The sequence below is a fragment of the Notolepis coatsorum genome, assembly GCF_963971535.1.
Source record: "Notolepis coatsorum genome assembly, chromosome: 1".
NCBI lineage: Eukaryota > Metazoa > Chordata > Actinopteri > Aulopiformes > Paralepididae > Notolepis > Notolepis coatsorum.
Genome location: NC_140165.1, coordinates 251,185,385 through 251,198,079, shown reverse-complemented (window position 1 = coordinate 251,198,079; position 12,695 = coordinate 251,185,385). Strand labels below are relative to the sequence as shown.

Sequence of the window (12,695 nt, the reverse complement as noted above, 5' to 3'; positions counted from 1 at the left end):
TGCTTGGTTTATCTTTTTTAGATTTTATCTTTTTTTAGCATTTTTACAGCTTTTATCGGATAGGACGGGCAGAGAGGAAAGTTGGGTGAAGATGGGGAGGACATGCAGCATAGGTCCCCGGGCCGCGTCTATTCGAATCCTAACGCATGTATGCTTCCGCGTTCGCGTTTTGCGAATCTGATTGGCCACTGCCGTTTCTGGTGCGATCTGATTGGCCACTGACGTTTCTGGTCATGTGACATGTGCGCCCAATTGCGTGACGCGCCCATTTCCGCCTCGACCAGCAGCAAACTACCTAACGCCTAGTTTATCACTGGTTAAGCTTAGGCGACTCTTTCGAAGTTGGTTAAGGTTATAGAGTTTGGAATCAGGGCTGGCGTTCTATCGCCCTGCTCTAAGACAAACTCTAACCTTAACCAACTTCGAAAGAGTGCCTAAGCTTAACCGGCGAAAGAACTTGCCGTCACACGATTGGCGTGACCAGAAACGTCGGTGGCCAATCGGAGCGCAAAACGCGAACGCGGGAGCATACATGCGTTAGGATTCGAATAGACGCCCCTGGGCCGGATTCGAACCCCCGACGCTGCGATTACACTGCGAGCGCAGAAACCACTGTGGCGCCCCGGTTTATCTTTTTAGAAGGTTATATGTGTTTAAAAAAAAAAAAAAAAAATTTAAGACTTCTCCCCCCCCCATGTTTAAGTGTAAGAGTTATTTACTGTTAAAATAAGTGTTAAATAGCTCTACATTCCAACAGCCCTCACGGATATAGAGTGTCTGGACGGTAACATGGGTCTCCCAGTCCCTCCACTCTGCAATAAACACAAAATCCATTGTCTGGTATCCCTTCCCACTTTATCCAATCAGGAGAGGGAACCCTAGATATCTTTACTTACCGGTATTTAAAGAAATCTTGCCAATCTTGCTGGCAGATTATTTTACTTGTTCAAGCACATTTGTTTTCATGTCTTATTTTTCAGACTATTTCTGTAATGTGGAGTTCTCTCTTCTGATTGGATAAAGTGGGATGGGATACCAGAACATTTATTTTCTGTTTACTGCAGAGTGGGATGGGAATCGAGAATCGGAATCGATTGGGAACCGGTTCCTAATTGTCCGATTCCTGGAATCGCATGCCTCCGTGACTATCGATGCCATGTTTTTCCGACAGTTGCGCATTTAAAAACAATAACGTTAGCGTCACGCATGCAGCCATAGCAGACTATTTGATTCCTTGACTAGGAAAACCTAAAGGGCTCGATATTGCGACCGTTTTTTCTGTGTGCAATGAAAACTGAAAGTGCTTTGTATCCTAGTCATTCATTTACATGGTAAAGTAATGGTAGCCGCTAGCTAGCTAAATAGCCATGCTCATTGCAGAGAGAGACAGAGAGAGAACACTGAGCTGGCCTTTATTTATACAGATAGGTTATTGCTAACAAATTCTCTTTTGCAATAACGACCTGTTGAATGCAACTACAGTTCAATAGATTGAATTAGTTCTCAAATACATTATTTCATTTAGTTCTCAAATACATTATTTCATTTAAGTGTATAGTTCATTTATTTTTTACAGTTTTTATATTTTTCTGACATGGGGGCTCAACAATAAATGATAAATGACGATCAGAAATGTCAAGTTTCATGTTGTTATTCTAACCAGCTTAGTTCTATTGCATTTCCAATTTATGTAAATTAGAAATGTACCAGGAACCGATAAGGGAATCGATAAAGAATCGTATCGATAATGGAATCGGATCGATAAAATCTTATCAATTCCCATCTCAGTGGAGGGACTGGGTGATCCATGTTACTAACCAGACACTCTATATCAGTGATGGCTGTCGTAATGTAGCGCTATTATTTTAACATGTAGACCACTTATTTGAACATTTAGACCACTTATCTTAACATGTAGACCACCTATTTTAACATCTAACATTCCCAAAGTTTTCAGGCCGCGTCCCCCGAAATAAGGGTGTCAGAGAGCCGCGACCCCCACTATTATAGGAGGAGACTTTTTTTTTTCAGTCAGGCCCCCCACCAGGACATTTTTTGTTACAAAGACTTCATTTCCTGCATTCTGGTGCAGGTTTTTTTTTTTATTTGTACCCTTTAAATGCCAGTGTTTGTGATGGCATCACAAATTATTGTTAAAAAAACAGGCTAGCATAATTATGTATGATTAGCACCAACACTGATTTTGATGAATTTTCTGTTTTTTGTAATGTCGGATTGAAAAAAATACAATCTTTTATTCAACTTCAGCCCTGATCATAACACCACATATTAATTTTATAATTCTAACCCTTTAAATGCCTGTGTGATGCAATATATCAAATGCAAAGTAGATTTGTCTGGGGGGGTTATTACAGGCTAGCATGTGTCAATGATTAGCAACAACACTGATGTTGATGGATTTTTTTGTTTTGTAAGGGTCCCGCCTCCATGCGGCTCCCTTGTGTGTGTGAGTGAGAGAGAGATAGTGATAGTTCTCCAACTTGTGTGAGTTGCAGTGATCTCCTGGTTGTTCCCCAACTAGGTTATCTAACTATTGCGCTGCTGCAACTAGAAACACTGGTCTGGCCTGCTAAGTTCAGTGGCCTGACTGCATTAAAAAAAAAAAAAAAAAAAAAAAAAAAATTATTTAAATTGTTTATTTTTTATTTATTTTTTTAATCATCTGGCGACCCCCACTTTGGGAACCACTGATCTAGACCACTTATTTTAACATTTAGACCTTATCTTAACATATGGACCACTTGTTTTAACATGTAGACCACTTACTCTTATTTTAAGATCTAGACCACTTGGACTCTTTTAACATTTAGACCACTTATCTTAACTCATTCAACGCCATAGCCACGCCCCATTTCTGCTCTCTAGCGCCAGCTTTCCATGACCTTTTTTCACGACATGCCACGATCTTTGCGGATCTAGTATATTCTTTTTTTTTTTATTTACTTTTTCTCATTTTTCTCCCATCCCAATTTCATATTTCCAATTCTTCCCTCCCCTGTCTTGAACGTTGCTAGACTATGCCTCCCACTGGTCGGCTGTAGTGAGGATAGAAGCCTTGCATCACGTGTCCCCTCCGGTACACAAGGAGGCAGTCTGTCGCATCTTTTCACCGCAACAGCTCGAACTCTCAGTGGCGAGGAGTAACGCGTGGACGGCTCACACTTCCCCCGATACTTCCTGTTTCCGCCGTACTGGTGTCACCCAACCGACCTGTAGGAGTCGCTGTCCACAACGTCCAATCCCCACCCTCTAACACTGCCAATTGTGTTAGTATGACGGCCGGCCAAGCCGGTAGCAACGCAGAGAGCTGGGCTCGATATCAGCATCTCCTGTGTTAGTGGCGAGCACCTTGCCCACTGCGCCACTCAGTCGCTCTATTGTATATTATAGCTATGGAGAAAATAGTCCGGCTCATTTGACAGACTATTTGTAGTCCAATATGTAAAAAAGAGTAAATTTTTCATGTATACGTTCGCGTGTTATCTCGTGGTGAATATTGTATAGTTTCAGAGTGATCCAGGCTAATTCCTGGAAGCTGAGTTATGGAGCACTATGTGCATTTTGCAAAAGTCGTTTGCATTGCTCGCCTGGACACTATATTATTTCCAAATCAAAGATATATAATAGGTATTATGTTTCATCATGAAGGCATCAAAGGGGGGGGGGGGGTCGTTTTGTGATGCTCTGATCGTCAGCAATGGCATACATTTTGAATACTACATACGTTGATCGATGTGAAATCATTGTCGGATCAAAGTAGGATTGATGTCATATAGTCCTTACCTTTACTAGGAGTTATTCCAAAATGAATATTCCAATCGTCTGATCGCGATTTCCAGTATTGATGTCCATCGGGTCCCTGACATGAAATGGCACAAAATATGCATCAAGTGTGCTGGACGTGTTCCAAGTTGCTCGGATGAAGCGTTTCACTTGTCAATTCTCCGCCCGGAAATAAGGTTTCAAAGGGTAGGCGATACTGCCACCTAGCAGGATTCGGCCGGCATTGCACTCTCTAGGTCTCTGAATGAGTTCCAATGATAACACAGAGGTCCGTGAGAGTGTATAGAATATTAAAATCGAAAAAAAGAAACTGACCAAATAACGACTATACTCGTTATTGGCGGTTAACCGCTGGCGGGCCAATCACGAGTATACTCGTGATTGGCGCAGAAACCAATTATTTTAACAAAGAAAATGCCATTTACAGCACATTTTTCTTAAATCCAGCCTCTGCGGGAAGAATCACATCTTCTGATCTAACTCCCAAGCATTTTGCCTGTTGGTTTCTTATTCTCGCTCTCTCTCTGTCTCAGCACCAGTTTCATGTCTGACTTCGACGTGATGCTGGCTCGTAAGAAGGCCCAGAGCGGCAGGAGGAGACGGAACCGAGACGGAGGGACGTTCATCAGCGACGCCGACGACGTGGTCAGCGCCATGATCCACAAGATGAGCGAGGCCGCAGAGGTCAGAGTTCACGCAACGCCATTTCAAAATGATACATTTTATAATTATAATAATAAATTGTATGAAAGGTCCAATAGATAATAATTTAGCCACTAGATGTCGCACTAGAGCACCATGTTGTTTATCCAATCGGGTGCATTCCACGTGGGGAAATGGGAAGTAGGGAGGAGATTCATGTCTGCAACATGTAAACGACAACATTCATTTTGGACATGTATTGGTCTGTTTTTAGGTGTTTGAGCTAAGTGATGTTTTCAGGTCTCAGGGTTTCCGGCTTGTGTTGTAATGGAACACTTGTAAGTACGTTGCCTAATTAATCACTGTTCAAAATTAGTTTTTGTCTGAAAGGTTTGATTTGAAATCTTTATTTTGAACATGTAAATAAATACAAACAATATAAAATCAAAACAAATCATTGATCTCAAGAAATTAAATGAAAAAATAAATAAACAAAAGCTAAACATAACTCAATTTACATGTTCGAAAAGGAGTAGGAAGAAGTATACACTTATTTAATCCTACCCCTTTTCCACTACTCAAATGAGTGTACTAATTTAAAACCTTACAAAACAAATATATATATATAAAACTAAAATGATGTATGTAAAACGTATATAACATAGATTTAACCTTTAACCCTTTCAGTGCCACGGACGACATATCTCGTTTTATCAGCCCCCCCATTGACTGCCCACGACGACAAATATTGTTTTATTTTTTTATTAGCAATCTGAATTCATATTTCATCAACCGAGTCTCCCGTTGGTACACCAGCCCCTACAGGAGCTCAGATTGGAAAAAAGCGCCCCCTATAGTCTATCCCTGTGTAACTGCAGGTCAGTCGCTTAGACTGACCTGGGATCTGTAGATCTGTAGAGGTGGAGCCAACTGGCTCCTTGTGCTGGCGAGCAGTCTGCTCAAGAGGGATCTGATCGCGGGACAGAAATCAGCCTGGAATATATATTTACAGCAGCCAATAATCAATCAATAAGCGTGATCGATATTTGGAATGGCGATCAGGAATTGGAATAATCTTTTTGGAGAACATCTTATCTAAGGTAAGGAGTCTATGTTACCAGTCTTGGGGTAATCGGAGCTGTATTCGCTGAGATAACAGCGTGTCCCCTATGTGTGATGTGGCTGTGATCGCTGATGAGGAAATAAGAGAATCGATTTTTCAGATCGCCTCTATAGCGTGCATACGTACACATATACTATCGATAATCTAGCGTTTATTTGAAAACGATTCATAATAGGCCGAAAAATGTGTATTCTAGAATATTCCAGTAAATGTCTTTTTATCACGGAATCTTAATATTTTCCTTGAAAACGAGGGCTTTTCAAAATGCTATAAAACGGAAATGAACCGATAAAAAAAAAACAATCCGTTTAGACAATGTTGACTGCAAACGAGTCATTGATAAGCGACGGGCAGATTAGACACATAGCCATAATTTAAAACATAGATTAGGCGTTTATTTTATTTTTTTACTTTATTTTTTAGCGTTTATCGCTTTTTCTGGTCAAGCATGACCGACAGAAACAGGTTGAAACGGGATGTAGAGCAGGGGAAGACATTCTGAGATATGACGCCGGGTCCGGGAATCGAACTCGTGTCCCCCAGATCCGTGACGAGCACGGTTTTCCCCGACGCAGAAATAGCGCCGAGATATGCGGTGAGCTACTGGAGCTCCCCAGATTAGGCGTTTTTAACGCTAACATTGAAGTGGGTGGTGGCATTCAACGGGGTAAATCAACGTTAATCAAAGGCACTGAAAGTGTTAACATAGATTAAAGGTTAAATTGGTTAAAAGGAAACGTGTGATAAATGTGCACTACGTCATACTAACTGACTAACCGTTGGATTTCTAGGAGGACAGGACTCTGAACGCTACGAAGAAACCAGCCCTCAAAAAGCTGACCCTGCTGCCTACAGTCATCTGTCATCTGAAGAAGTAAGTCTTCCTCTGGGTCCATACCAGAATGTGAGGCCTTGTGGTGCTTTATTAAGCCTGGTGGTGCTTTATTAATCTAGTCTGGAGATACTGTACCCTCTCTAGCTAGTCTGGGGATACCGTACCTAGACTCTCTAGCTAGTCTGGAGATACTGTACCCTCTCTAGCTAGTCTGGGGATACCGTACCTAGACTCTCTAGCTAGTCTGGGGATACTGTACCTAGACTCTCTAGCTAGTCTGGGGATACTGTACCTAGACTCTAGCTAGTCTGGGGATACTGTACCTAGACTCTCTAGCTAGTCTGGGGATACCGTACCTAGACTCTCTAGCTTGTCTGGGGATACTGTACCTAGACTCTTTAGCTAGTCTGGGGATACTGTACCTAGACTCTCTAGCTAGTCTGGTGATACTGTACCTAGACTCTCTAGCTAGTCTGCGGATACTGTACCTAGACTCTAGCTAGTCTGGTGATACCGTACCTAGACTCACTAGCTACTAGTCTGGGGATACTGTACCTAGACTCTCTAGCTAGTCTGCGGATACTGTACCTAGACTCTAGCTAGTCTGGTGATACTGTACCTAGACTCTCTAGCTAGTCTGGTGATACCGTACCTAGACTCACTAGCTAGTCTGGGGATACTGTACCTAGACTCTCTAGCTAGTCTGGTGATACTGTACCTAGACTCTAGCTAGTCTGGGGATATTGTACCTAGACTCACTAGCTAGTCTGGGGATACTGTACCTAGACTCTCTAGCTAGTCTGGGGATACTGTACCTAGACTCTAGCTAGTCTGGGGATACTGTACCTAGACTCTAGCTAGTCTGGGGATACTGTACCTAGACTCTAGCTAGTCTGGGGATACTGTACCTAGACTCTCTAGCTAGTCTGGAGATAATGTACCTAGACTCTAGCTAGTCTGGAGATACTGTACCTAGACTCACTAGCTAGTCTGGAGATACCGTACCTAGACTCTAGCTAGTTTGGGGATACTGTACCTAGACTCTAGCTACCGGTAGTTACACTTTTAATTCTGGTCACGCCTGCTCTAGCTATTCTGGGGATACCGTACCTAGACTCTCTGCAAGAGACGGGAGCATCATTTACCTGCAGAGGGTGGGTTTATTGGGACCGGGACGAGACTGATGCCTCACTAATCCGGTGTTTTGTTTGTGTCCTCAGGCAGGATCTGAAGGAGACGTTCATCGACAGCGGCGTGATGTCGGCCATTAAGGAGTGGATCAGCCCGCTGCCGGACAAGAGCCTCCCTGCTCTCCGGATCAGAGCGGAGCTGCTGAAGATCCTGCATGAGGTCAGAGGTCACCCACACACGGGTCACCCACACAGAGGTCAGGTGTCTGTACTGAGGTCACCCACACAGAGGTCACCCACACAGGTCAGGGTGTCTGTACTGAGGTCACCCACACAGAGGTCAGGGTGTCTGTACTGAGGTCACCCACACAGAGGTCAGGGTGTCTGTACTGAGGTCACCAACACAGAGGTCCGGGTGTCTGTACTGAGGTCACCAACACAGAGGTCAGGGTGTCTGTACTGAGGTCACCAACACAGAGGTCAGGGTGTCGTACTGAGGTCACCAACACAGAGGTCAGGGTGTCTGTACTGAGGTCACCAACACAGAGGTCAGGGTGTCTGTACTGAGGTCACCCACACAGAGGTCAGGGTGTCTGTACTGAGGTCACCCACACAGAGGTCAGGGTGTCTGTACTGAGGTCACCCACACAGAGGTCAGGGTGTCTGTACTGAGGTCACCCACACAGAGGTCAGGGTGTCTGTACTGAGGTCACCCACACAGAGGTCAGGGTGTCTGTACTGAGGTCACCCACACAGGTCAGGGTGTCTGTACTGAGGTCACCCACACAGAGGTCAGGGTGTCTGTACTGAGGTCACCCACACAGGCCCCTTCTCCAGAGGACAGGGTATCTGTGGGGTATTAAAAAGTCTTAGAGTATTAAGTTCATAATTATCAATTTAAGGTAAAAGGTATTAAAGTCTTAAATTAAATGTGCACAGGTATACAATTTGTGGGGGAGGGGTCAAAAACATGTATACAAATTAGGGCTGTCAAAGTTAATGCTTTAACTTTGGAGATTAATTTAAAGCGTTAAAAAAGATTAATCTATGGAGTGAAAAATGTTCAACGTTCTGAACTTTCAGCAGTATCTTTGCTTCTTTTTTTGCATTGACTCATGCACCTTTTTTGAAAATCATCTGACATGAAGATGGAACACATTTCTGTTGTGTAATGTTTCTATTCTGCCTGTCACTCTTAGGCCCCGTTTAGACGGAAACGCTAGCAGGTGAATCCACAAAAATATTTTTACGGATGTGCCTTTCGTTTATACGGAAACGGCGTTTTTACGGGGTGAAACCGCAAAAAAGTGAGACTACCTTCCAGGGTGGAATTCCTAGAAACGCAAAAGCTTTGCGCTTTCGTCTAAACTGTCAAACCGTATAAATCTGTTAAAACGATGACGAAAGGGTTGTCACGGCTCTGGTCGCGCGTACTGCTTACGTCACATGTAGCAGGTATGCGCCAGTAGCCGAGACGTAAACAAAGCAAGTATGTCTGACTATATCAACGGAGATCACCTGAAGGCTACATTGGCAGTACTTTTAACCCTTTCACTGCCACACGACAGAAGGTTAACCCTTTACTATCACACAACCGGTGTTCTGCAAAATCCTACTCCCTGCAGAATTCTACTGCCGAGCGCTCCTCCGGCTGTCGTGTGGCAGTGAAAGGGTTAAATACACAAGAATCTGTCCCGCGGCGTGACTGGACCCACTGTCTGTGAGTGACTCTGCTTTGGTGCAATCACATTCCCCATCCACAGTCTGCGAATCAGAGGCAGAGTAGGGCGGGTCTTCACAGCACGTCATGTGACATATGCGCCAATCGTGTGACAGTGGGGCTCCGTCGTCTCGAGTCGTTACAGCGTCGTCTGCACGCAGAATTCCATCCCAATACGCTCGTCTAAACGTAAAATTAAAAGTGAAACCGCAAGATGACTTTTGCGGTTTCTGTTCACAAAACGCTCGTCTAAACGGGGCCTTAGTGTCTAGCAGAAAGAACTGAATGTCCACACAATGACATTATAGCTGAAGGTTTGTTTACTTCCATTTGGGGGTTGCATACATGAACTGACGGGTCCCGTATCTGACGTCATTATCAAGAGTCTGGGCTAAACCAACTTATGGGTGAAACCATTACGTCAGGATACCACATTTCCCTTCTTTTAAAATAAGTGCATTTAATTATAACACCATATAATTATACCACCATATAACACCATAAGTGCAAATCACATCTATCACAAATCAATTTTTTTTTTAATTTTTTTTTAACATCAGTGTAATAATAGTCACAGGTCTAGAATGTCTCTCGGCTTAACACTTTGGCTGCCATGGGTTAAATTCATTATCAACCGTAGGTTGCCGGCTCTATTTGTCTATAGAGAAAGTCCCATTCTTTGCAGGGCTATAACTTTTTAAATTCTATTGCTACATTGCCATTATTAGGGCCCATTCAAAGTCCTATATGTATTGTTCATTGTGTAGCAACGTTAAACTTTTTCATTCACATATTCATAGTAAAGTATGGTCTAATGTATAAGTATGTTTTCATCTCTTTCTGCAGCTTTCTCCAGAACGTGATCTATAGCCCCAAATACATTATATTGATGATGCAATACAGTTTTATGGCAATCAGCGCGATATAAAAAATTCCAACTAGACGTACTTCTAGAAGTTACTACACGTCATCTGATGTTGACCGGATGGGCTAGGGGGCGTTTATAATTTTGTGGGCAGCGTTATACCAATCATCTAATGTGGGTCAAATGTTGATAATAGCAGTTAGTATCGAAGACGGTAACTTTACACGCTAAAACTCACCCCAGTCTCCGCGCGCCGTTGGGCGATCATCGTAGAGTAGACATTTTATCATTATGGGATGTAGATTTACCCGGTCCATCTCCAACTTGTATAATGGCATATACGTCCAAATCATGTTGTTTATCGAGTTATTGGCAATCGATCACTATGTAGTGTGTCGATCGAGTCCCGGGACCTATTAGCGAGTGCCCGGAAGTAATACGGCTGTCCAGCACAACCTCTACGGCACTTCCTGTTAAGCGATTGCGCCGATCGGCCACCAGATGGCGCTCCTGAACCGCCAGAGAGCTCAGTGGGTCCTCCTGGTGGATCTCAGGCCAGCGGAGGGGACATATGAATCCGATCCCAGATTTTTGAAATATTGATATTAAAGACGCTGTAAGGCGTCTTCGGCAACTTGAGCATGGCCGGGAATGACGTGTTTAGGCGTTTCCCGGCACCCAAAGTGTTAACTAAGCGGCCTGACCTGGTAGTAATGCCTTGTGGTGGCACAGTTGGGGAATTTTCAACAGTCTGCTGTACAGTCTCAGTGGCCTGAGGCTCGACCTGTTGACCATCCGTTGCCACTCCGTGACGTGTATCTCCCTCGGTGGTCTGTAGGAGGTGACGCCGATTGCGCCGGAGCGTGTGGCCCTCATCCGTGATGATGTTGTAGGATCGCTGGGTCCCTGCTGGTCCGACGACTGTGGCGGGTTTCCACGACCCTGTTGGTTGCTGGAAGCGGATCGTGGCTCCTACTGGCAGTGCAGGCTGTGGTTTGGCATTTCTGTCGTAGTATTGCCTTTGTCGTTTTTGGCACAGTTCTCGTCTGCCTAGAACTGCACTGCGACAGGCAAGTTCTGGTCGCAGCTGTTTCTCAGTGGTTGGAAGGATTGAGCGCAAACATCGGCTCATCAGCAGCTGTGCTGGTGACTTGAATCCGTCCACTGGTGTGTTTCGGTATTCCAACAGGCTGAGATATGGATCTGACCTCTGTGCATGTGCTTTGTCCATGATGGCTTTAGCTGTTTGCACGGTTTTCTCAGCCAGCCCGTTGCTCTGCGGGTACAGGGGGCTGCTTGTGATGTGCTCTAAATCCCATGTATTCGCAAAGTTCTTGAACTCTTGCGAGCTATAGCACGGTCCATTGTCGCTGAGCAATTTCTCACAAATCCCCAACCTGGAAAACATGGCCTTGAGTTTCTGAATCACAGCGGTGGATGTGAGGCTAGTGATTTTTTCTACCTCGAAATACCTACTATAACAGTCCAATGCCTTCAAACACATCTGCATATTCATCCATGATGTTCATGTGTGGTTTGGGCTGTGCATTTGACTGTATCGATTATTTTGACCAAATTCAGGTCTATACATGCTCTCATGCCCAACACAGGTGGAGCATTGGCATCAATTATATCAAAGTCAAGCATGACTGTCTTCTCTTTATATCTGCATGTTAGCCTGCAGGCCCCTTTTACAGTAAGCACATGCCCACCATAGCCTGAGAGCTTGCTGGCCTGCGGGCTTAATACTACATTTCCAAATAGTTCATGGAATGTGTTGGCTTTTTTTGATATTTTTATTCATTATCCACCCAGGGAGCCTGTTGTTACCATAGGGAATGAGGCTGAGGTCGCCTCATTCTTTTTGCTCAAGCTGAGCGGTCATAACGGTCGGATTGAGAAGAATCAAATGCTCCCGACGCATGATGTGTGCATTATGTTGGCTCCACGATGGACATCAATACTTGGAATCGCGATCAGATCATTGGAATATTCTTTTTGGGTAGGGCTGTACCGAATGCTTCGATCATAATGTTGACATTCGAATTCTAAATCAACATTCAAATTTTTTATTTTTAATATATAGGCTATATATATTTTTTTTCTGTCTATTCAATCTGTTTAAACCAATGGGGGTTTTCTTCACAGTTGCAGTTAAAGATTAGGCTACACTAATATTATACTATAAGACGTCACCATCACTTTCATACCAACCGTGCCCTTATTGGATTATTTATGTTGACGAAACTGATAAAAGAAAGTTGATTTAATAAAAGAAAAAGACTAATCAGATTAATCACTTTATTAAAATTGAGGATTTAGTTTAAAAATTATTAGGATTTTTTTTTATAGACATTCGAAGCTTCGTTCGAATACTTCAATAGAAGCTTTGAATATTAAAAAATTACGTTCGGTACAGCCCTAGGTACATCCTAGTCAAGGTAAGGGCTATATGATATCAATCTTGCGTTGATCCAAGCATGTCTTCATATAGATCCGAACATGTGTCTGTAACATTAGTCCACAACGTATGCCATTGGTGGCGATCAAAGCATCAAAAAACGACCCCCCCCCCC

At 43.6% G+C, this 12,695-nt stretch overlaps 1 protein-coding gene across 2 annotated transcripts in view; it reads left to right on the top strand.

The window, feature by feature from the left end:
* Positions 1–12,695, top strand: part of iws1 (interacts with SUPT6H, CTD assembly factor 1) — an 87,541-nt gene that overhangs the window by 32,664 nt on the left and 42,182 nt on the right. For both annotated transcript variants that reach the window (XM_084334276.1, XM_084334275.1), the window contains exons 8-10: positions 4,338–4,488; positions 6,361–6,443; positions 7,625–7,754. In XM_084334276.1, coding sequence (XP_084190402.1) covers positions 4,338–4,488; positions 6,361–6,443; positions 7,625–7,754 — 364 coding nt within the window. The remainder of the gene's footprint in view (positions 1–4,337; positions 4,489–6,360; positions 6,444–7,624; positions 7,755–12,695) is intronic.